This window comes from Poecile atricapillus, chromosome 10 (assembly GCF_030490865.1).
Source record: "Poecile atricapillus isolate bPoeAtr1 chromosome 10, bPoeAtr1.hap1, whole genome shotgun sequence".
In the NCBI taxonomy this organism is placed as follows: Eukaryota; Metazoa; Chordata; class Aves; order Passeriformes; family Paridae; genus Poecile; species Poecile atricapillus.
In genome coordinates, this window is record NC_081258.1 from 17940643 (window position 1) to 17959034 (window position 18392).

Below are 18392 nucleotides of genomic sequence, written 5' to 3' on the forward strand. Positions count from 1 at the left end.
AAGGCAGGAGCAGATGTAGAGGATGTAAAGAGGCTATATTTTATTTCTTGATTGCTTGTCATGATTGGCCAGGTAATCTACTTGCACTAAGCCAGAGCTGCTGGGTTCCATCTCTTTTTGAGGAAATGTTCTCAGCTATTGGAATTGGGATTCATTGAAGATAACTGTTCCATGTCTAGGAAATGGATAGAAGGGTTGTGTTGCTTTTGCCAGTTCAGGTTTCATTTCTCTGTCTGTAATTTACTCTTCTGTGAAAGCTTCCCTGGTGAAGAGTGCTCCCAATCCAGACTTGTCTCTGGCAGAACTTCAAAGCATTAATGGACATCTTTCAGGGTTGTAATGAAATCTGGTTTTGTTCAGCTTTGGAAGGAAATTTTAATGAAGAGTTTTGTGAAATAAAACGGCTTGGAGGTGATGATCAGGTATTGCTTTCCAAAAATAATATGAGATGAACAAAGTAAAATGAAGTATGGTGGCAACACTGCCCCTCTAACGCTCTACATTGCAGTACAACAGCAGCCATTGCCTGTGCAATAATGAGTCTCATCAGTTTCCAGACAGCAGGCTTTGTAATAACAGAGTATTTATGTAAAACACTGAGGGGAAAGAGGAGGGAGGGAGGGAATGAAAGTTGTCTATCAGGCTGAATACACAAAGCATTTGGTACTTCAAAACTAATTTTATTTTTAGTTAATATTCATTGATGCAAGTTCTAGTCTATTATTAAGTGAATCTGGTGAATAATTACATCCATCACTTTGAAATGTTTAAGACAAGTGTGGAGTTGTAAAACCAATCTTTTGTATTGGAATCATCCCCAAAATTGCGTTGTGGGAACCATGTTGACACTACAGTTTGATCATGTTCTGAGTCTGAGGGATCTCAACACGTTCCCAGAATTGCTCTGTGCATTGTATTTACAGGCATTAACCAGCCAGTCTCAATTTCTTGGGAGCTGTGAGAAAGTGTGGGGTGTCTCTGTATTTTTATTTTCTTGGCTTCTGTTAGCATTTGAATGTGACCCATCTGTGGATGAGTGAATGGCAACTGTTTATTCCAGAATAAAGCATGTGCTGAAACGCAAACAAGCAGCCTACAGAAGCAATGAGCTAAGTTTAATTAGATGTAGAGTTCATTTCAACTTCAAACTCCCAAGTTAACTCACTAGGCAGCAGAGTTTATCATGCATTTCTTGCTAGATTCCTGCTAGACAGGGGAGCTGATCATATTATATTTGTTGCTAGGTGATGAATTCTGATAACCTTTCTGTTCCTGTATTTATAAATGTCTCATGCACTCTCTGCTATAGCATAATTACTTATTTATGCCTCAGTTCCTGGATGGAGCTACTACAAAGTTGCTAAGCAGCTATGTGTATAAATATATAACATTGTGTTACTTGAAAACTTTTGGCAACTCACAATTACCAGATGAATTCTCTGTTTGTCACGATTGTAGCCATTAGCACAGCGGGTCACAAATGAGGGATATCAGTGTACACAAGGACAGAGCTTTATTTGTCACAAGAGACTGATGCTCTGGGAGGGGACATGAGCAGGAAAAGTGCACAGATTCAGTGGGTTGGGGTTTTTTGCAATCTTTTATTTTTTTAATGGCTTTATAACCAGAAGCAAAGTAAAGATTGACTGATTATTATCTCACCTCTTTAAACTTCATAAGCATTATAATCATTATAGTTATTCTAATGTGAAGGAAAAGAGACACTTATTCAAACAGATGTGCTGAGGTTTCTGCATTCTAATGCTTCAAAGTGAGATGAGAGTGTAGAAAATCTGTATGAGTAATTCCCAGTTCAGCCATCAGAGCATTTGTCATTAATGGGACCTATACTAAGCCTAAGGAGAAATGAGGGAAGGTGAGAAATTAAGGTGTTTTTTTTTTCCTTTTTGTGACTTTGACACAAATTTTGTTGAGTTGACAACTATGATGGCAGCTGGAGTTCATGTACTTTTAGGGATAACTGTAATTTATTAAATCTAAGAGAGTATCTGGTAATAAAATTCTCAGATAATTTTTCACTGCACTCTTTTGTTGACTGTGGAGCTTAATACAAGACATAATTTTATTCACTGGTCACAACTTTCTGTGGAAACTGCCAGTTATGGGCCTGATCTGTGCTCCTGAAGGTGACATAAAGGCTTGGAATCAAGAACTGCCTTGATCCCAATCTTGGCTGGTGGTTCCAATGGTGTAAATGGTGTAGCGTTACCTATGTGGTGTCAGGTGAAGGTGGGACATCCACCAGTGACAAGCAGCCAGCAGAAAATGGCCCAAAGAAGCAGAGTTGATATCTGAAATACAGATTGTGTGAAGCAATTGACACAACTTTTCATTGTCGTTTGCTTCATGTGCAGTACTTGTCTAAACGTTGAGCAATTCCACCCATTTCAGTAGCAAATGTGAATAACAGCATCACTCAGATCATCAAATAATCACTATTGAGCTGTTTGTGTTTTCTCTTGCTTTTTTTTTATTTTTTTTATTTTTACTGTTCCTTAGTTATTAGAAGAGGCACAAACTTCAGTAGCCTGATGTTCTTCTCTTGGTTTATCTATGTAAACAAATTTCAGGTTGCTTATAAATAATCCTGACTGACAGAATATACTTTCCCTAAGGTCAGTTCTTTTGTAGAAGATACCAAAGCCTGTCTTTCTTTAAAGTATAAAAGCCTGTGTTTGATCTGAATAGAAACTGTTCTGGGAATGACTGTGCAGAGCAAGATTACATGGTGCAATTTTAATTACATTGTTCTCAGCAATGCAACTTGTCTGATCTTAGTGTGAGAGTCAAAATTCAAACCAAGGTTATTTGGTTCTGTAAGTGTTAGTCGAGCACTGCTATTGTTTGAAAGGGATGACAATAAGTTTAACAAGTTTAAATCCATCACAGTTCTGAGAGGTGGCTTTCCTCATTATTCTCAGGAATTTTTTGTGTTTTAGCAGGTTGATTTTTTGCGTGGCTTACAGAATTATCTGTGTGTTGGAATTGGATGGTTACTTGAGTAAAACAAAAGCTTAACTACCAGCTCAGTTTGCAAAATTAAATGCAGTTTAGATTCTGAAGGCCTTCTGAAAAGTTATTAATAAACTGTGTCCAAGGGCTTAATTTTATTAACCTGATTTTTAGACTGAGGGGTGAAAAGGAGTGTAGGTCAGTTATTTGCACATTTATCAGATCAGCCTGGAGAAATAAACTTTTCACAGGTGACCCTTAAAAAAAGTTTGAGGGAACTCTCTTGAGAGAACTTGGTAAAACCACAAAGAGGAATTGTTATTCCTCTGTCAGGTTCATTGATGGAGAAGATGAGAAATCAAAAGATTTCCCCTGGAACTGGAAGGACCTTTGCTTCACTTTTTCGCTGGGAAAGCTGAACAATCTACAGAATAAATGGTTTGAGCAGATTTTCAGGCATGGCATTACTCATTCAGCAGCTGGGAAAATGGGCCAGCAACCTACAGTATCCATTTTGAAAGGAAAATATTGCACAGTGGATTTATTACTCACTCTTATTTCCTTTTATGTATTGTAAATGATGCATCATCCTCTATTTCTGAAACAAACTCCTACCACTGAGTGCTGTTTGGAAATTATTTCACAGGGCACAGGATGAAAGCTTTATTCCTGCGGACATCTTTTAAGGAAACATTATTGTACTTTTATAATTTTATAATTATTATCACTCCAGAAGGGCAGCTGTATGTAGATGTTCATGTATTTAGGGTTTTTAACATTTCCTAGCATGTATTGACCAACAGTTTGGGTTCTGTTGAAGTGTTGAGGTGAGGAAGCAGTGAGATGAATCACAGATTAGTTGTCATTCCACACAGAAGGTGAAACCAAGACCCAAGACTGAGGAGGTGGAGGCAATATTGCCTCACACAGCATCTGTGGCTAATGTGCAAAAAAGCACTTTGTAGTGATGCTTTATTTAATGAAAAGCTCCTGCCCTTTGACTTCTTGTCTCCAAGCACTGCCACAGCAGGAGAGATATCTCAAGCAATATTTTTTCTCCCATCTCTGATAAAAGCAAGTGTATAAGGCTGTGAGTAGCTGCCATGGATTTGCTATAGAACAAAAGATAGTTTTTACAATAGTAATTTCTTCTTTCAGCCTCAAATCACCAAATTATTTGAACTTGCCACTGGAGGAGCAGACAAAGCTTCCATTCCTCCAGTGAGGCTCCATATTTCACTTCTATCATTTATTTGCCTTCCTTGCTAATGGCCCAACCTCAAGCAAATGGAAATGTGTAACTCAGTCAATCTTCTGTTCATCCAATAGAATATCACAATTTTTCTTAGATTAATTTAACACTCACAGATAAGTAGTTGAGAGCAGACAGAACCTTGTGCCTTTAAAAAAACTAAAAAAAAAAAAGATAAAATTTTGGCAGATCACATTACAAAATGGCAGATCACTGTAATTATAACAAACTGACCTTGAAGATAAACAGTTTTAATTGTCAACTTGAGGGAAAATATACCCATGACCTTTGACTAATTGTCTAGTTAATGGAAAACCTTTACTAACTAAATTTGTGACTTTGGAGGCATTTTGAAACACATACTGGTGTAAATAAGGTACTTTCTGGGCTGGTTTCATTATAGGTGTTTCCTGTGAGTGATTGCTTGTTGTTACTTTTTGACATCTGCTGGCAGCCTTTTATTTATACACTTAAATCTCCTGGGACACTGTTTGGTTTTTTTTTTTCCCCTGAATTTAATCTCCACTGATTAGTTTTTAATAAATTACATCTATCAAGAAATTTGAGTTTGCTGGCACTTAGGGTGACTGCTCAAAGATCAGAAGTGTGCAGAAGACAAGGAAATTCATGGTCAGTAGTACACTGCCTCTCCAAGCTTTATTCAGGCAGCATTCAAAGGAAATAATCCATTGGATCCCACTGGGAATTCTTGTACAAACTCAGACTTCTGTCTGATCTCCCTCCTCTATAGACACGATTGATTTCATATCGACAAACTTCTCACAGCAATCTGCAGAGCCATGAGAGTATTGAATTCATGTGAATGTCTTTGATTCTGTCTGCCTGTGTCTCAGACCCAGCCAGTGAAGATATTGTAAGAATACAAAGTTAATTTCATCTTATATTCTCCTGAGGATCTTAGCAGAACCTTGTGTAAACCTGCTAAAATGGAATATTATTGATCATTTGCGTTGTAATGGGAAACCCTTTCACAGAAACCAACGAAGTTAAAAGGTATCTTTTCTACATATCTGCACTGGCTCTGGGGTCATTTGGGCTGCTCAGAAGCGATGCAGCATTAACAGGAAAATGTCACATTCCTCCCCAGATGTGACAGCTCCTTTGAGAGTGGAGCTCCACAAATGTGGTGTCAGTTTGTGTGCATTTGCAGAGAGAAAACAGCTCCGGTTAACCTGAACTCTGTGTTGTGCTCTGAAGATCAATGACTGTGATATAACATCTAAAGGTTTTATTTATTTATTTATTTGCCTTCAGACACACTCCCTGACATAATATTTTTGTTGAAACAGTAATTTTTCTCTAGGGTTTAGAGCAGCAGCTACAATATTGCTGTGGCTTATAATGCAGCTACTGACCCAGGAGATCAGTCAATAACACCTCTGTGTTGTAATGAATAAGTCAAGATAACTTCCAACTGAGAACAACTCATTACAGCTCCTTCCACCTGATTAAATTTTTGCCCTAAATAAGACAATGGGCAGCAAAATGATATGTGAAGATATCATGTAATGTGAGCTGGTATAGTCTGCTATGGGAGGAGGGAATGCCTTCAGTTTTGATTGCAGTGGTTGTATTCTCCTGTAATTTCAAACAGTCACAGACAGCTGATAGAGCCCTGTTGTCAGAATAAATTTGTTGAAGAGCATGAGCTGCTAGTGAGGGATCTTTCTAGGAGAAATGAAAGAGGAGCATGGTGGGAAAAGGCAAGAAGTAGAAGTGACATGGAAAAAGCCAGGAATCCTTGAGTTTGGTGCTGATGGAGCCACCTTGTGCCCTGTGCAAGCACTTGCTGGAATCCCAAACAGCAACCCCAGCACTGCAGGGCAAGGACGTTTTGCTCCAGACCTGGGCTGATACAATTTGTGAGGCCCCTGTTTTTAGAGCAGAGTTGATCACTTTTAGTTCAGGGTACCAGATGTGATACTCAGATCAAGCCAAGTGTGATGTGCCAGGAGAAGAGAGGCAGAGCTCAGTGAGATGTGGAAAGATGCCAGAGTGCAGTGTTGGGTGGGGCAGAGCAGGGCATGGCTGAGGTGGGGGTTTTGGTGTGGATGGAGTCACTGCCTCTGCAATCACACATCAAACCCATCATCCAAGAGGGAGCCTTCAGTCAGGTGTTAGTTGTTGTTCCTGAGCACTAACATTGCTCAGGTGATCCGTGCTGCAGAATTTCAGGTTTTTAGCAATTTTCCAGCTCTTCTGTGACTGTAGCTAGTAGAGAATATGCAGGAGAGAGACCAGTGTGACTCCTTTGTAAGAACATCAGACTTTTCCTCGGTTGCAGCTGGCTTTTGGGTGAAATCCCTTGTCTTTCATCATCTAAGGAAGCTTTATCTCCTATCTGTGCTACGTGCTTGCAATGGATTCTGACAGCACAGAGAAAGCTGTGGCTATTAATAGGGACCATTTCTCCAGTGGGAAGGGTGTTCTCCAAAGGGCAGGAATGGACACCCTGTGCCCAGCAGATGAACTGTTGGACTAATTTTTGTATCATACCAGGGCTCTGCACAAATTTAATCATCACACAAAAACCACACAGGGACGTTTGCCAGTTTAGGTAATCAGTTTATTTTTTCAGACTTGAAAAGTGTGCGCAGGGATGAAGTCTGTTGTTTAGCACTTGTTCTTCCAAAGAAGTCAAATATAAATGTGTATTTGTCTTAAGCAATTCTTGTTGTGTTGTGACGAACATTTAGCTGTTGTTCATGTTCCCTCAATTTCTGACTCTCTGGATACTAAATAAGTCATCATTGTAATTTACTTCAGGGGCACATAAAGAAATTATATAAATGCAAGAAAATCATAAACATGCAGTGCAAAATAATAACCCACTGTTGCTTGCTGGATTTCTTAAAAAAAAATATCATTCTGTAGCAATTCTACTGCAGAGTTAGAATGTAGTATTAAGCTGTATAAAAACCTTGAAAAAAGGGTTTTTTTAAATTGATTTTGTTCATTTTATTAAATGTTCAGAAAGTTTTTTTGTGTAAATACTTGAGTCATGCTAGTAGGTTTTCTAATCTGTGAAATCATTATTTCTGCAGCACTTTTGGATATGAAATGATGAAAATACCATATCTTTAGAAGCAACCTGTCTGAGTTAACTGTTGACAGTGGACTTTATTCTTCCCTCAAATTGTCATGGGGCAAACAACATCTTTTCCTTCTGCTGCTCAGGTATTTTATAGAAAAGCAGCAGAAACACAGGGCTGTGGGCTCACTGCCAGATCTCATGTTCCAGAGGTGGATTTGAAGGCACCTCAAAGGCAGAGAAAGAAGCTGTTTCTCCTAGTGGACCTTTTTGTTGGCTTGAAAGGCAGGATTTGTTTTGTTTCCCAGCTCCTGTGCCGGTAGCTGTTGTGACAGCTCCCTCTCTTGTTCTGGGATGGATTCAGGTAGCCCAGATGTGCTGGTTCCAGGTAGATTTTATGCTCCCCACACTGGCAGGATAACTCATTGCCCTCTGTGTTTGTGCAGTGGGAGCTGCTGAGTGCCTGTCCCGCTGTTTTCACTCTGCTCATCGCTAACAAGGGCCCTGCCGGGTCACGGTGCTTTATGAATTTTTATACACAACAACAGCACTCAGAAGCATTTCCATTTGCCTCAGCCATCACTTCTCTCTCTTTGTAGTTAATGAAGCTCAGCCTCGCCAGTCTCTGTCTAACTTCCCTGTTTTGCAAATGTCGTTGAGCAGAGCTGGGGGATCCCTGCTGAGTGCGAAGTTAAGTTGCCTTTGTGCAGCTGTAATATGCTTTTCTTCCACCTCCAGACCTCTCACAGATACACCTTCTGACTTGTGGCTTCAGTATGATCTCAAGTGATTTGCTAGAAAGGAGAAGAAACAAATGCACAGAATAACATTGCTTTGCTACTGTAATTCCCAAGGATTTGAGCAAGGCTAGGTTATATTTACAAAAAGTATCCTAATAATCATTGATAGAGTAATTAAGTCTGTATTTTCAATGTGAAATTTCCTCATTCAGGAGACATTTTGTTTCTTGTTATGATCAGCTAACAGAAAAATATGAATGCTTGTGCATAGAGATGTACAGAGTTAGTTTTGGTGTGCTTATAGATAAATATGTGTACTTATTTATTTGGAATACCTCTGTGGAGATTTCACCAGAGAGAAAATTATGGATTCAGTATTTCTGCTCAAAACAAATTAAACTTCTGAGAATTAAACTCAGAAAAAAATTACTTTGGAAGTGGAATATATCAGGTCAATATATGCTTCTGAATACAAACCTATTTCAGCTTTTCTTTCACTTTAGTTTACAAGAAATGCAACTGCTAACCTTTCAGTGTTTTAAAATGGTATCCTTTAAAACAGCTGTGGGTCATTATCATAAATATCACAGTGGTGTAGAAACCTCACATTTGTGATATAGCAGGGAAAACAGAATGCACTGAAGGGAGGAATCCCAGGAACATGAGTTTTCTTGCTGAGATCTATAAAGGTTAATATTTCCAGTTACAACTTTGCACTAATGGATTTGGGATCCTGCACAAGCTTTTCCAACAGGTCTTTTGGTGATAATAAGCTCAAAGTAAGTGATTAAAGCCTTGGCATACATGCAGGTATTGCTAGTAATGAATATTGCTCAGTGGAAAGAAATATTCTGTACAATTCACATGTGAATTTTACAAAAAGGAGCAAAAATCTAACACAGGAGGCTGAGAAATGAACAGAGGGCGATGAATGACACTCGTGTTTTTCACTGGGAGCTGCTTGGCAGTGTTTTCATTTTGCTTGCATGGAGTTTTGGAGCCTGTCTCATAGCATGTGGCATATTAGGCACAATAAAGATGTTCATTTGGCAGCTGGAGCATGACTAGGAACATCAAAAGAGTCATAGATGCGTCAATAAATGAAGAACTCCACCTTCATATAAATATTAGATCACTGTTTTAATTGCCCATTGAATTCTTGTCAATGAGACATTCACTTGTCATGCCTGGTGCAGCATTACCAACATTTTATTTTGGGGCTAGAGCTGAACTGTTGCTATTATTCATTTTTTGCACTTGTGTAGCACTCTGAGCACCAAACATGACTCATTTTGTTGCAAGTGCTGTACAGACACAGGGTGAACAAGTGGCCTTTGCTCAGAGGAGTTTAAAATCCAGTTAAACTCCTTAAGCTCTAATAGAGAGTGAATGTGCAGGAGAACATGGGAAATTTTGGGGTGTGTGGCCCCTCTCATCAGGCTGCCACTCGCCCAACCTGTTATAATGCACGGGGGTAGTGGGAATAATGTCAATTATCCATCTCAGGGCTTTCCTCACACCTCAGCTCCGTGACAAATGCATGAACATCACAAACATCATCACACAGACCATATGTTCCCAGGGCTGCCAAGCAGCAAAGTGTTGGATATTCAGAGAGCACCTTTGCAGCTCAGGCTGACACTTTCCACAGCTGATATCCACAACTTCTGTCTCATTTCTTACTACACTAGTTGGTACTTGGGGGACAAAAAGAGTAATTAATAAATCACATTTTATAGTTTTGCATAGAGATTTCTATACTGGCTTTATGTACAAAGCAAGATTTGAGAGAGAATAAAAAGTAAAAATCCTATTTCCCTTGTATTTAACAGGCATTAACAATGTGCAGGTTTGGTTAAGAGATAGATGTAATGCCATGGATGGGAAATCTGAGGAAGATGATGAAGCTGAAAATCCTCAGAGCTCTCCTGAGTGCCTGGTGGGGAAGGTGGTCAGTGCCAGGCCCAGCTCCTTAGGCTGTGTAGCTGCTCCTGGAGCTCGTTAGGGGCAGTTCAAGCATGGTAAATTTTGGGTATTTGCACTGGCTCCTCCCCAGAAGCCACCTGAGTTTAAGGAAGCAAACATTCCCAGTGAGGAGCATGGTGAGGGTGACTGGGAATGCAATTCACCTCAGGTGATGTTCCCTGGTCAGCCCAGTCCAGCAGACAGCATCGTCCTGATAAGGTCCATGTTTGATCCTGAGCTCAGACCAGGGATTTCATCTAAGGCTCCAGACCCCTTCAACTCTCTCAACAATTGCTTTCAGTTTCATCCCTCTTGGCCCTTAGGCCAAATAATCTTCAATGTTCTCTATCCCTATGATCACTTCATCTCCTCCCACTTCTAATTTCTCTCCTACATATCAGTACTTCTCAGAGCCTTTCCATTTTCTTTCCTTCTCCTTGTTATTAACCTCACCAAATACTCTCGTTTCTGTGGCAGGACTGAGAATTGAAAGAATCAGTGCTTTTGGATGAGATATGGTAAAAAAAACAAAACAGTTTCCTACTTTCAAACAATTCTGCCTTAGCCCTTTTTGGAAATAGTTGCAGGGTTTCATAAAGCAAAACAAATAGACAGCAAAACATAAAATGTTTAAAAGTGTCAAATTCATACTTCCAAGGGAATGTAGAACAGATTCAAGTATTTCTCCTGACTCCATGTGCCAGATCTGCATGTGGTCTTTGAATTTCCCTAGAGCGTGGGGATGGCAGGATGCAGGAATGCCAGGGTTTGTGGACACTGAGCAGAGGGGTGAGAGCAGTGCACTCCCAGCCAGGTCCTCCCTGCTTTAGAAATGCAACACAGTTTGCACAATTTTCTTGAAAAGGACCTGTAGTGTTTGGCTGGGTGATGCTGCACCTCTGAACCATGACATTTGGTTTTAAGGGATTATTTTAGTATCGTTTTCTTTGGCATTTAATTTTTTTTTTCTTTAACTTTTCATTCCTGATGTAATTTCTCAGAGGCCAATGCAAATTTTTTTCCAGTTGTAAGTTATTATAGTAAATCAGCAGCAGTTTTTGATTATGAAAAGAACGTATTTATTCAGAGAATCACAGACTGGCTTGGGTTGGAAGTGACCTTAAGGGTCATGAAGCTCCAAACCCTCAGCAGTGGGAAGGGAAGTCACCAATACAACAACTTCCTAAAACTTGTTTCATTTTTTCTTAAATTATTTAGTTGGGGTTTGGGTTTTTTTGGGGATTAAAAAATAAGAGACTTGTAATTGTAAAATACTGCAATCTAAGCAGTATCTGTACAGTGCTTTGTACAGAGAATTTCAACTTCCCACATTTGTAGTGACAGGAAAATGTTGCCTTTTTGTTGGTCAGTAGCTTTGGGAAATCGAAATGAATCTGTTAAAACACCTGTCATAAACCCAACTTTAACTGCAAAGGGTGGTTTTTCACCAGGGAGGTCTTGCTCAGCGAGCCTCCCATCAAAATCCTGCTGTGGGCACAAGATCCCTCCTGGAAGCTGTTCCCAGCCTCGGAGTGTGGGCACCAGAACACTCTGAGAACTCTGAAATCGCTTTAAGCTGCTGCTGCTCCCAAATTCAGTGGTTTCCCCTCCTGGTTCTACTTCAGTACAAGACTTTGCAGGCAGGATCTTCCACATGACAGCCCAAGATAGGTTTGTCTGGAGAGACTGCAGTGTCTGAGGGAAAAGAGTTTCTGTTTATTTTTTAGTTATAATCCCCCTTGCTTTCAGCAAAATTCAATGAAACAGCAAATGAGCTGATGAAATTGTGGTTTTCTGTCCCACTGTGAATCCAAGGATAGATAGTTCTCTTGCCCTAAAGTGAAGTGGAGGAAATGGGAGCAGATTTTAGTTAAAGACATGTAATTGAGCTTAAACCTCGTGCAGCAGCAGATCTTTCAGCTGCTGGGGGAGTTTTTCTGCCAGAGACGATGGTGTTTGTCAGAGTGGACTCTCCTGGGGAGGAGGATTGTGTGGTGAGGATTCACAGGGTCACGGCTTCATGGGGTGGTTTTAATTTTGTCTTGTTTTTCAGCATCCACGTCTGTTTTAATTGGCAATTAAATTAATTTTCCCCAAGTCATTCCTGTTTGTCCAGTGATGGTAATTAGTAAGAGACCTCCCTGTCTTTATCCTTTCCCTGTTTCTGTGCAGTTCTGCTGAGGTGGGGGAGTGAGAGGGTGACTGAGTGGGAGGCTGGGAGCTGCCCAAGGCCAACTCTCCACTTTTGTTTTGATAAATAGTGCCCCACGTCTCTTTTTGTGCCTTATTCTGTTTGAATGCTTGAGATTTTGACACTGTTTAATTTTTAATTCAACCCATACCATCAGTATTCATCATAAAATGAAGTTGTAAATTCTGGAACCAGCGATGGTTCTTTTTCCCTGTGGTGTTCTGCTTTGGGGTTGAATCCAGTGAATGCCCAGAAAAGAAGGATCTCCACAAAGTCACAAAGTCCTCTGGCAGCCCTGTCTTCATGTTGGTCTGCCTGGGAGAGATACAAAATTTGATGAAGAGGATTTCTGTGTAATTTCCCGGGAGTGTTGAGTGGCCACCCACTATGAGACTATTCCTGTGTTTAGGCCCAGTTATAGAGATCACACAGTCAGGAAGAGTTTAGGGATTAGTCATGAGACACTCTGGGATTGTTTCTCTTCCTTTAAAAATAATGACCCAATACAAGAAGTCTATACAGAGAATTTAAACAATTATGCCAAGTGTTTTATTTTGTAGTAAAACTCCATTGTTGTTGATTTTATGTAGCTGGCATCACTGTCTGTATTTTTTTTTTCTGAAATTGTAATGCAGTTTTTAAAGATCCAGTGGAAGTGAAATGTGAAATAAAAATAGTGAGAGCATACAGGTAAGTAAAAAACCTGCAGCAGCAGTAACTCAAGGAGTAGGTGGGGAATACTGAACAAGTTGTCTGCATAAAAACCTTTCAGGTGCAAGTACATTGTTCAGAGATATCAAAACCTGAAAAGCTCATTTAGCAATTGCAAGTTTGTGGTGAAGATCTCTTACTTGAAGATCTCTTACTCATATAGCAGGTAGTTAAATCACTAATATTTTATCCAGTATTTTGTGCAAAATGACTCAGAAGAAATTTGAGACAAAGTCTCAAATCTTCATGCTTTAGGGACATTTTCCTCTTTATGCCAGCATTCCTAAATATTTTAAACTTTCCATGTAAAGTGAAAAGGGATTATTGACAGTTACTACTGTTGAATAGAAAGTTCTCACAATCCTTAGATACAGTGCAGCTCATGAACTGTTTGACAATCCTGGTCATAAGAAATGTTATAGTTTGTTTTTTCAGTTTCATAAAACTTTTGCAGTAGCCTGGGGCTGAATATTCTGTAAACAACCAGTGCTGAGCCTAAAGATATACTGAATATCTGAAAGCACTTTGCCACAGAAGAGCCTTTTGAGATCCTGGGCTGTGATGAGGAGCACAACAAGGTCTCTATTGCCACTGCTCAGTTTGTGGAACTGGGTGTGCATTTGATTGGAGTGATCACAAAAGGCTCATGTCCAAAGTGTTTTGTTTATCTGCTACTCAGTTCAACTGGTCAAAGCCTCTTCATCTTTCTGAAAGTGCATATTCATGGATTTATTTATGAAGAAAAGGAAAAAAATATAGAATTTCTTTGAATGGTTTTTTCACTTTGAGAGACATTTCTTCTCAAATCTGTAGACAAGCTAATAACATAAAGATATCTGAAGCTTCTGTTCCAAAGTGGATACTTATAATACATTTTTTCCTTTTTTTCCTTTTTTTTTTTTTCACCCCCAGTGAAATTTGATGACTGCAAGGGGAACAACAAATTGAACTTTGAAGTTTCTAACCCAGACTTTACAGTGGAACTTGATGGGAATTTGGTTGCACTCAAGAATGTATCAGAAGTTGGCAGAGCCTTGTTCGTCCACGCGCGGTCGGAGCACGCCGAGGATATGGCAGAAATCTTTATTCTTGAAGCAAATGAGAAACGTGGTGCATTAAAGGTAAGATAAATACCAAAGATTAAAAAAAACCAAACAAACAGGCCAAGGAGATGCTGCTGCTAAATATTTACACGTGTCACCTAGGATTGGAGGCAATTTTAATCTGTTAGCAGAGATCAAAATCAGTCTTCAATGCAGATATTTCAGTAACAATTTAGCATTTGGTTTAATTTGTGATGCAGATTTCCTGGGTTTTGGAAGATGTATTACATCTTTAGGTGTGGATGCTAAACATTCATAAAGACTTTATTCAAATGAAAGAGACCAAGTATTAAAATTGGCTGCTTCTTCCAGTGCATGTTATGCCAGGTAATCACAGTTTGGCCACAAGTGAAAACAGAAAATCATAGTTTAAATGTGTAATTTAGAATTTACAGAACCTTCGTGTTTCGCTCCAAGTCTGAGGATGTGGGAATGAATTCTGTGTAATTTAAATTTTCATATTGGTCTGCTTATCTGACATTGTTATGTGGTAAACTACTTAAGCATCTGCACAAAAACAGTGCCATGAATTTACACGTGTCTCTACACCCTGGTGATTTTTGTTCTGCTCTGTCCACTGAATGTTTTGTCCTTTCTTTCCCCTTCCTGAATTTCAGTGTATAACAAACCTCATCCTTTGGGGGATAAAGCACTTCAGAAATTGATTGAATTATTTACTTCATACCCCTGCAAGTAACAAAAGAAGATGTGAGATAGCCTTCACTTCTGTGACCTGGCATTTAGGAGAGAGGCAGCCAAGGTAGTGGCTCACTAGACAATTAAGTCTGGCACATTTGCAGACCTATAATTTCACAGAGGTATAAAGAAACTTTGATAAAATTGACTGAACTGCTGTCCCAGTTTGGTATTTAGACATTCAATTACCAGCATTCTCATTATATTCCCAACTATATATTAGTATAACTTAAGTCTTCCATTATAAAAACAAATTATCTTGAGGAGAAAGGTTGAACAAACTTCTGAAAGTCCATGGCTGAGGAAAGGTTTTGCTCTGCACTTTCAGCAGCACACGATGTGAATATGGATTGCCAGCAGGAGAGAAAGAACCAGAATGGGTAACTGCAGAAAGCTGATCAGAGCACTGAAATGGAATTTAATTTTATTTAAATATGCCGTTTCTTCACAAAATTAAATTTTAACACATACTTGAGGAAGTCTCTTACGTGGAGGAGCTGTGAGTTTAGGACCACAGACTGCCAAATTCAGCGTAGGAAAGCTACATTTGCAGGAGCAAGCAGGGCACTTGGCTGTCCTGTGCCTCAGACTAGCAAGTCTTGCTCCTTCTGGTACATTCACAAGAATGTTCAAATGATTTTATTTTGAAATCTTAGGAGCAGTTTCAAAATGGGGATCATCATTCTCTGGTTAGAAGTAACTAAAACCACCGAGGTGTTTGAAACGTCTCTGACAGGAGGTCTGGAGTTAAACTTCAAGGGATTGGTTTATGTGTGAAGATCTGACTCTCTGAGAATCACATTCTGAAGATTTATTCTGGTTTTCTTAGAGAAGCAGCCCTTCAATATCTGTGAGGGGAGATTTTCTATGAAAGCTACAATGCAATGGAAATCCTGTCAGATATTCTATGGAAGCTACAATCTGGGGGAAGCCTTGTCTCATGAGCAGGAGTTCCAGGATGTGTATTTGCACAGACCATGACAAGCTCTGCCAGTGACCTTTTCCCTTTAAGTCCTGTTTGGGTTCTGGGGAGTCTCCCCTCAGAAGGTTCCAGAAATATTAATTGATGTCTAGTGCTGAAATCTCTCTCCAGACTACGTTTGAAAGCCAGGGCTGGTTTGGCCCCACTCCTGGATTCTGTTCCAACCACTTTGTGTTGCTTCAGAGGGAGAAAAGCAGTCTAAATCAGGCACATTCTGCCACTTGCCAGCCTTTCCTCACAGGTGACAGTATCACATCATCTCAACCTGCATTTATCACCTCTCTCTGGATTTTGATATTGTGCCCATAACCAGACGATTACACATTTAATGTGGTATTCAGTGTCTGCAATGCCAATGTGAGTTACATGATGCCTTAATGTGTCCTGGGAAATCCATCTAGTGAGAACCATGCCTTCTTCAAGGGAATATAAAAATCTCTGGGGCTGGCTGTCCTGCTCTGGCCTCACCCAGTCTCCTGTAGCTGTTGAACTAGTATTTCTTCCCAACCTTTCCAACCATTTGCCTATTTTAAACACCACACAGACAATGTTGTCTTTCTGTTTGTCATACTTGAGAAGGATATAAAGACTACAGTGTCCTATCTAAAGTGATTTTATGATAAATTTGAACTCAATCCTGTACTTTTGCAGTCTAAATGTGTCAGCACGGAAGCAGCAGAACTGCTCCATCTGTTTATGCAGGGAGCCTTGGCTAAGAAATGCTCAGATGGAACCTTAGTAATTCAGCATAATTCTGTGGGGTTAAGATGAGCACATGCTGGAGCAGTGCTTAGCATTCAGTACTTAGAGAACAGTACCTTGTCTAATTAGAGGATAAGTAGTTCTTAAGTATTTCCCCACTGCCAGCAACTGCCATTTCTTTTCTGAAAGCATGTAACCTACATCTGTGAAATCCCATTGTTAATGTTGCTAATTGCAGATTCCCAACATGTTTGGGAATGGCTCTCAACAATGATCTCTGATGTGCTGACGGATCCTAGGAACAGCGTGTAGCTCCTGAAACTTTCTGATTGCTACCAACCATACTTTGGCTGAATATGGAAATTATTTAGAGGTGCAATCTGGAGAGTGCAGAAAAGCTTTTGGTATTCTGCTGGTGAAGGGGTGCAGCTCTTTCCTGCTAAAGATGGGGGATGATTCCAGCTGGCCTCAGCGATCCATCCTATGTGATTAACTAAATTAACTTCATGGCCAGAGTATAATCAGTGGCTGTTGGAATATCACTTACTATTTAACTGCTATTTGCATCTGAAGGGCCTGTTTTCCTCCTCTCCTGCCAGAAGCATAATAGATCTGCAGAGCCTGCAGCTTTCCATCCCGGGGTGGCCATGGCAATAATATGGGCAGAGGTGGTTCCTCAATCAGGAGCCAGCTTGCCTGTGGCTCCCTGATCACACAATCCTGCAGGAGCAGATACTGCATTGCTGCTTTTCCTGGTGTCTGCATGTCTAACATACTCTAAACCCTGTGAATCTCTACCTACACGTATTGATACATGCAGAAATCTGTCCATCAGATTCCACATCAGATTCCAGATCAGACTCCAGCTGGAATTGCTTTCTGCAGCCAGCTGGATGCGTCTCCTGCTTCCCATCATTTTGGATAGATGTACCCGTCTGGGTCTGTCTTGACAGAGGGAAACATTCCCAAAAAATCTTCTATCGTTTCTGAGAGGCTTTTGAGTGTGAGTGCACAGAAAAGCCTGTGGAAGGTATTAATAGTTAACTCTTTAATAGTTATGTGCCTGTACACACTTGGAGCCTGATGCAATCAGTGCTCAGTGAAAGAGGAATGGCACATGCATTCCCCATGGAGCAGGGCTGGTGAGCAATGGAACATTCCCCATGGAGCAGGGTTGGGATGTGCCTTGCTCTGCCTGTGCCCTGCTTTGCCCAGGGTTTGCTTGATGCCCTCTCACACTCAGGACTGGAGTGTTTGAGGATATCAAGAAAAAAAGAGACCTGGAAATGTTTTGATTTACCCAGGATTCCCCAAATGAACTTTGGATTCATCCTGAATAATTCAGTGAATTGCTAAGCCTCAAATCCCTAATGGAAAAATAAATCACTCTCAGAAACCCTAGTTGGGGAGAAAATGGCTGAGCCAATAACTGCCAGCATTCTCTTTTTTTAAAAAACTTGTGTCTTGTCCAATGCTGGATCCCTCGTTTGTTTTATGGAGAAAGTAGGACAACTGAAAGTTGGAAATTTCATCTCATATGAACACTTGTCAAGATATTAGTGGATTTATGTATTTATTGAAAGAGTCAGGTTTTGTGGAAAAGTGTAGCCAGGCTTTTGTAGAGCCTCATAATAAATGGTCAGTTGCAAAAGGTGGCAAGTGGGGACTTGAACCGTGTCCTTAAAGGCTAAATAAAATGGTGTCTGCTGGTCCTGCTCCCCCTCTGAAATCTAATGCTGGTTTTAATGAACATACCCTCAGTACACTGGGAGCTAAAAGTAAACCTTGGGACACAATCTGTCTCTGCCTCTCTGTGTTGGCAGCCTTTATTTTTGTTCCTTCCCCACAGCAAAGGGAGTTATTTAGAACTTTTATTTGTTACACCATTACAGACACAGGGTGAGGGGTGGAGGGGAGTGAGATATCAAGAGTCTGGCACCAAAGCAGATAAGAGGGCAGGCAGATATTCAGAAATTCCAGGCTGGTAGTAACTTCACTGCATGGTGCTCAGCAGTCTTCCATACA

General features: G+C 40.2%; 1 protein-coding gene across 2 annotated transcripts in view; it reads left to right on the top strand.

Annotated features, from left to right (window-relative positions):
* Positions 1 to 18392, top strand: part of CDH13 (cadherin 13) — a 427533-nt gene that overhangs the window by 138770 nt on the left and 270371 nt on the right. For both annotated transcript variants that reach the window (XM_058845796.1, XM_058845795.1), the window contains exon 3: positions 13797 to 14005. In XM_058845796.1, the coding sequence (XP_058701779.1) occupies positions 13797 to 14005 (209 nt within the window). The remainder of the gene's footprint in view (positions 1 to 13796; positions 14006 to 18392) is intronic.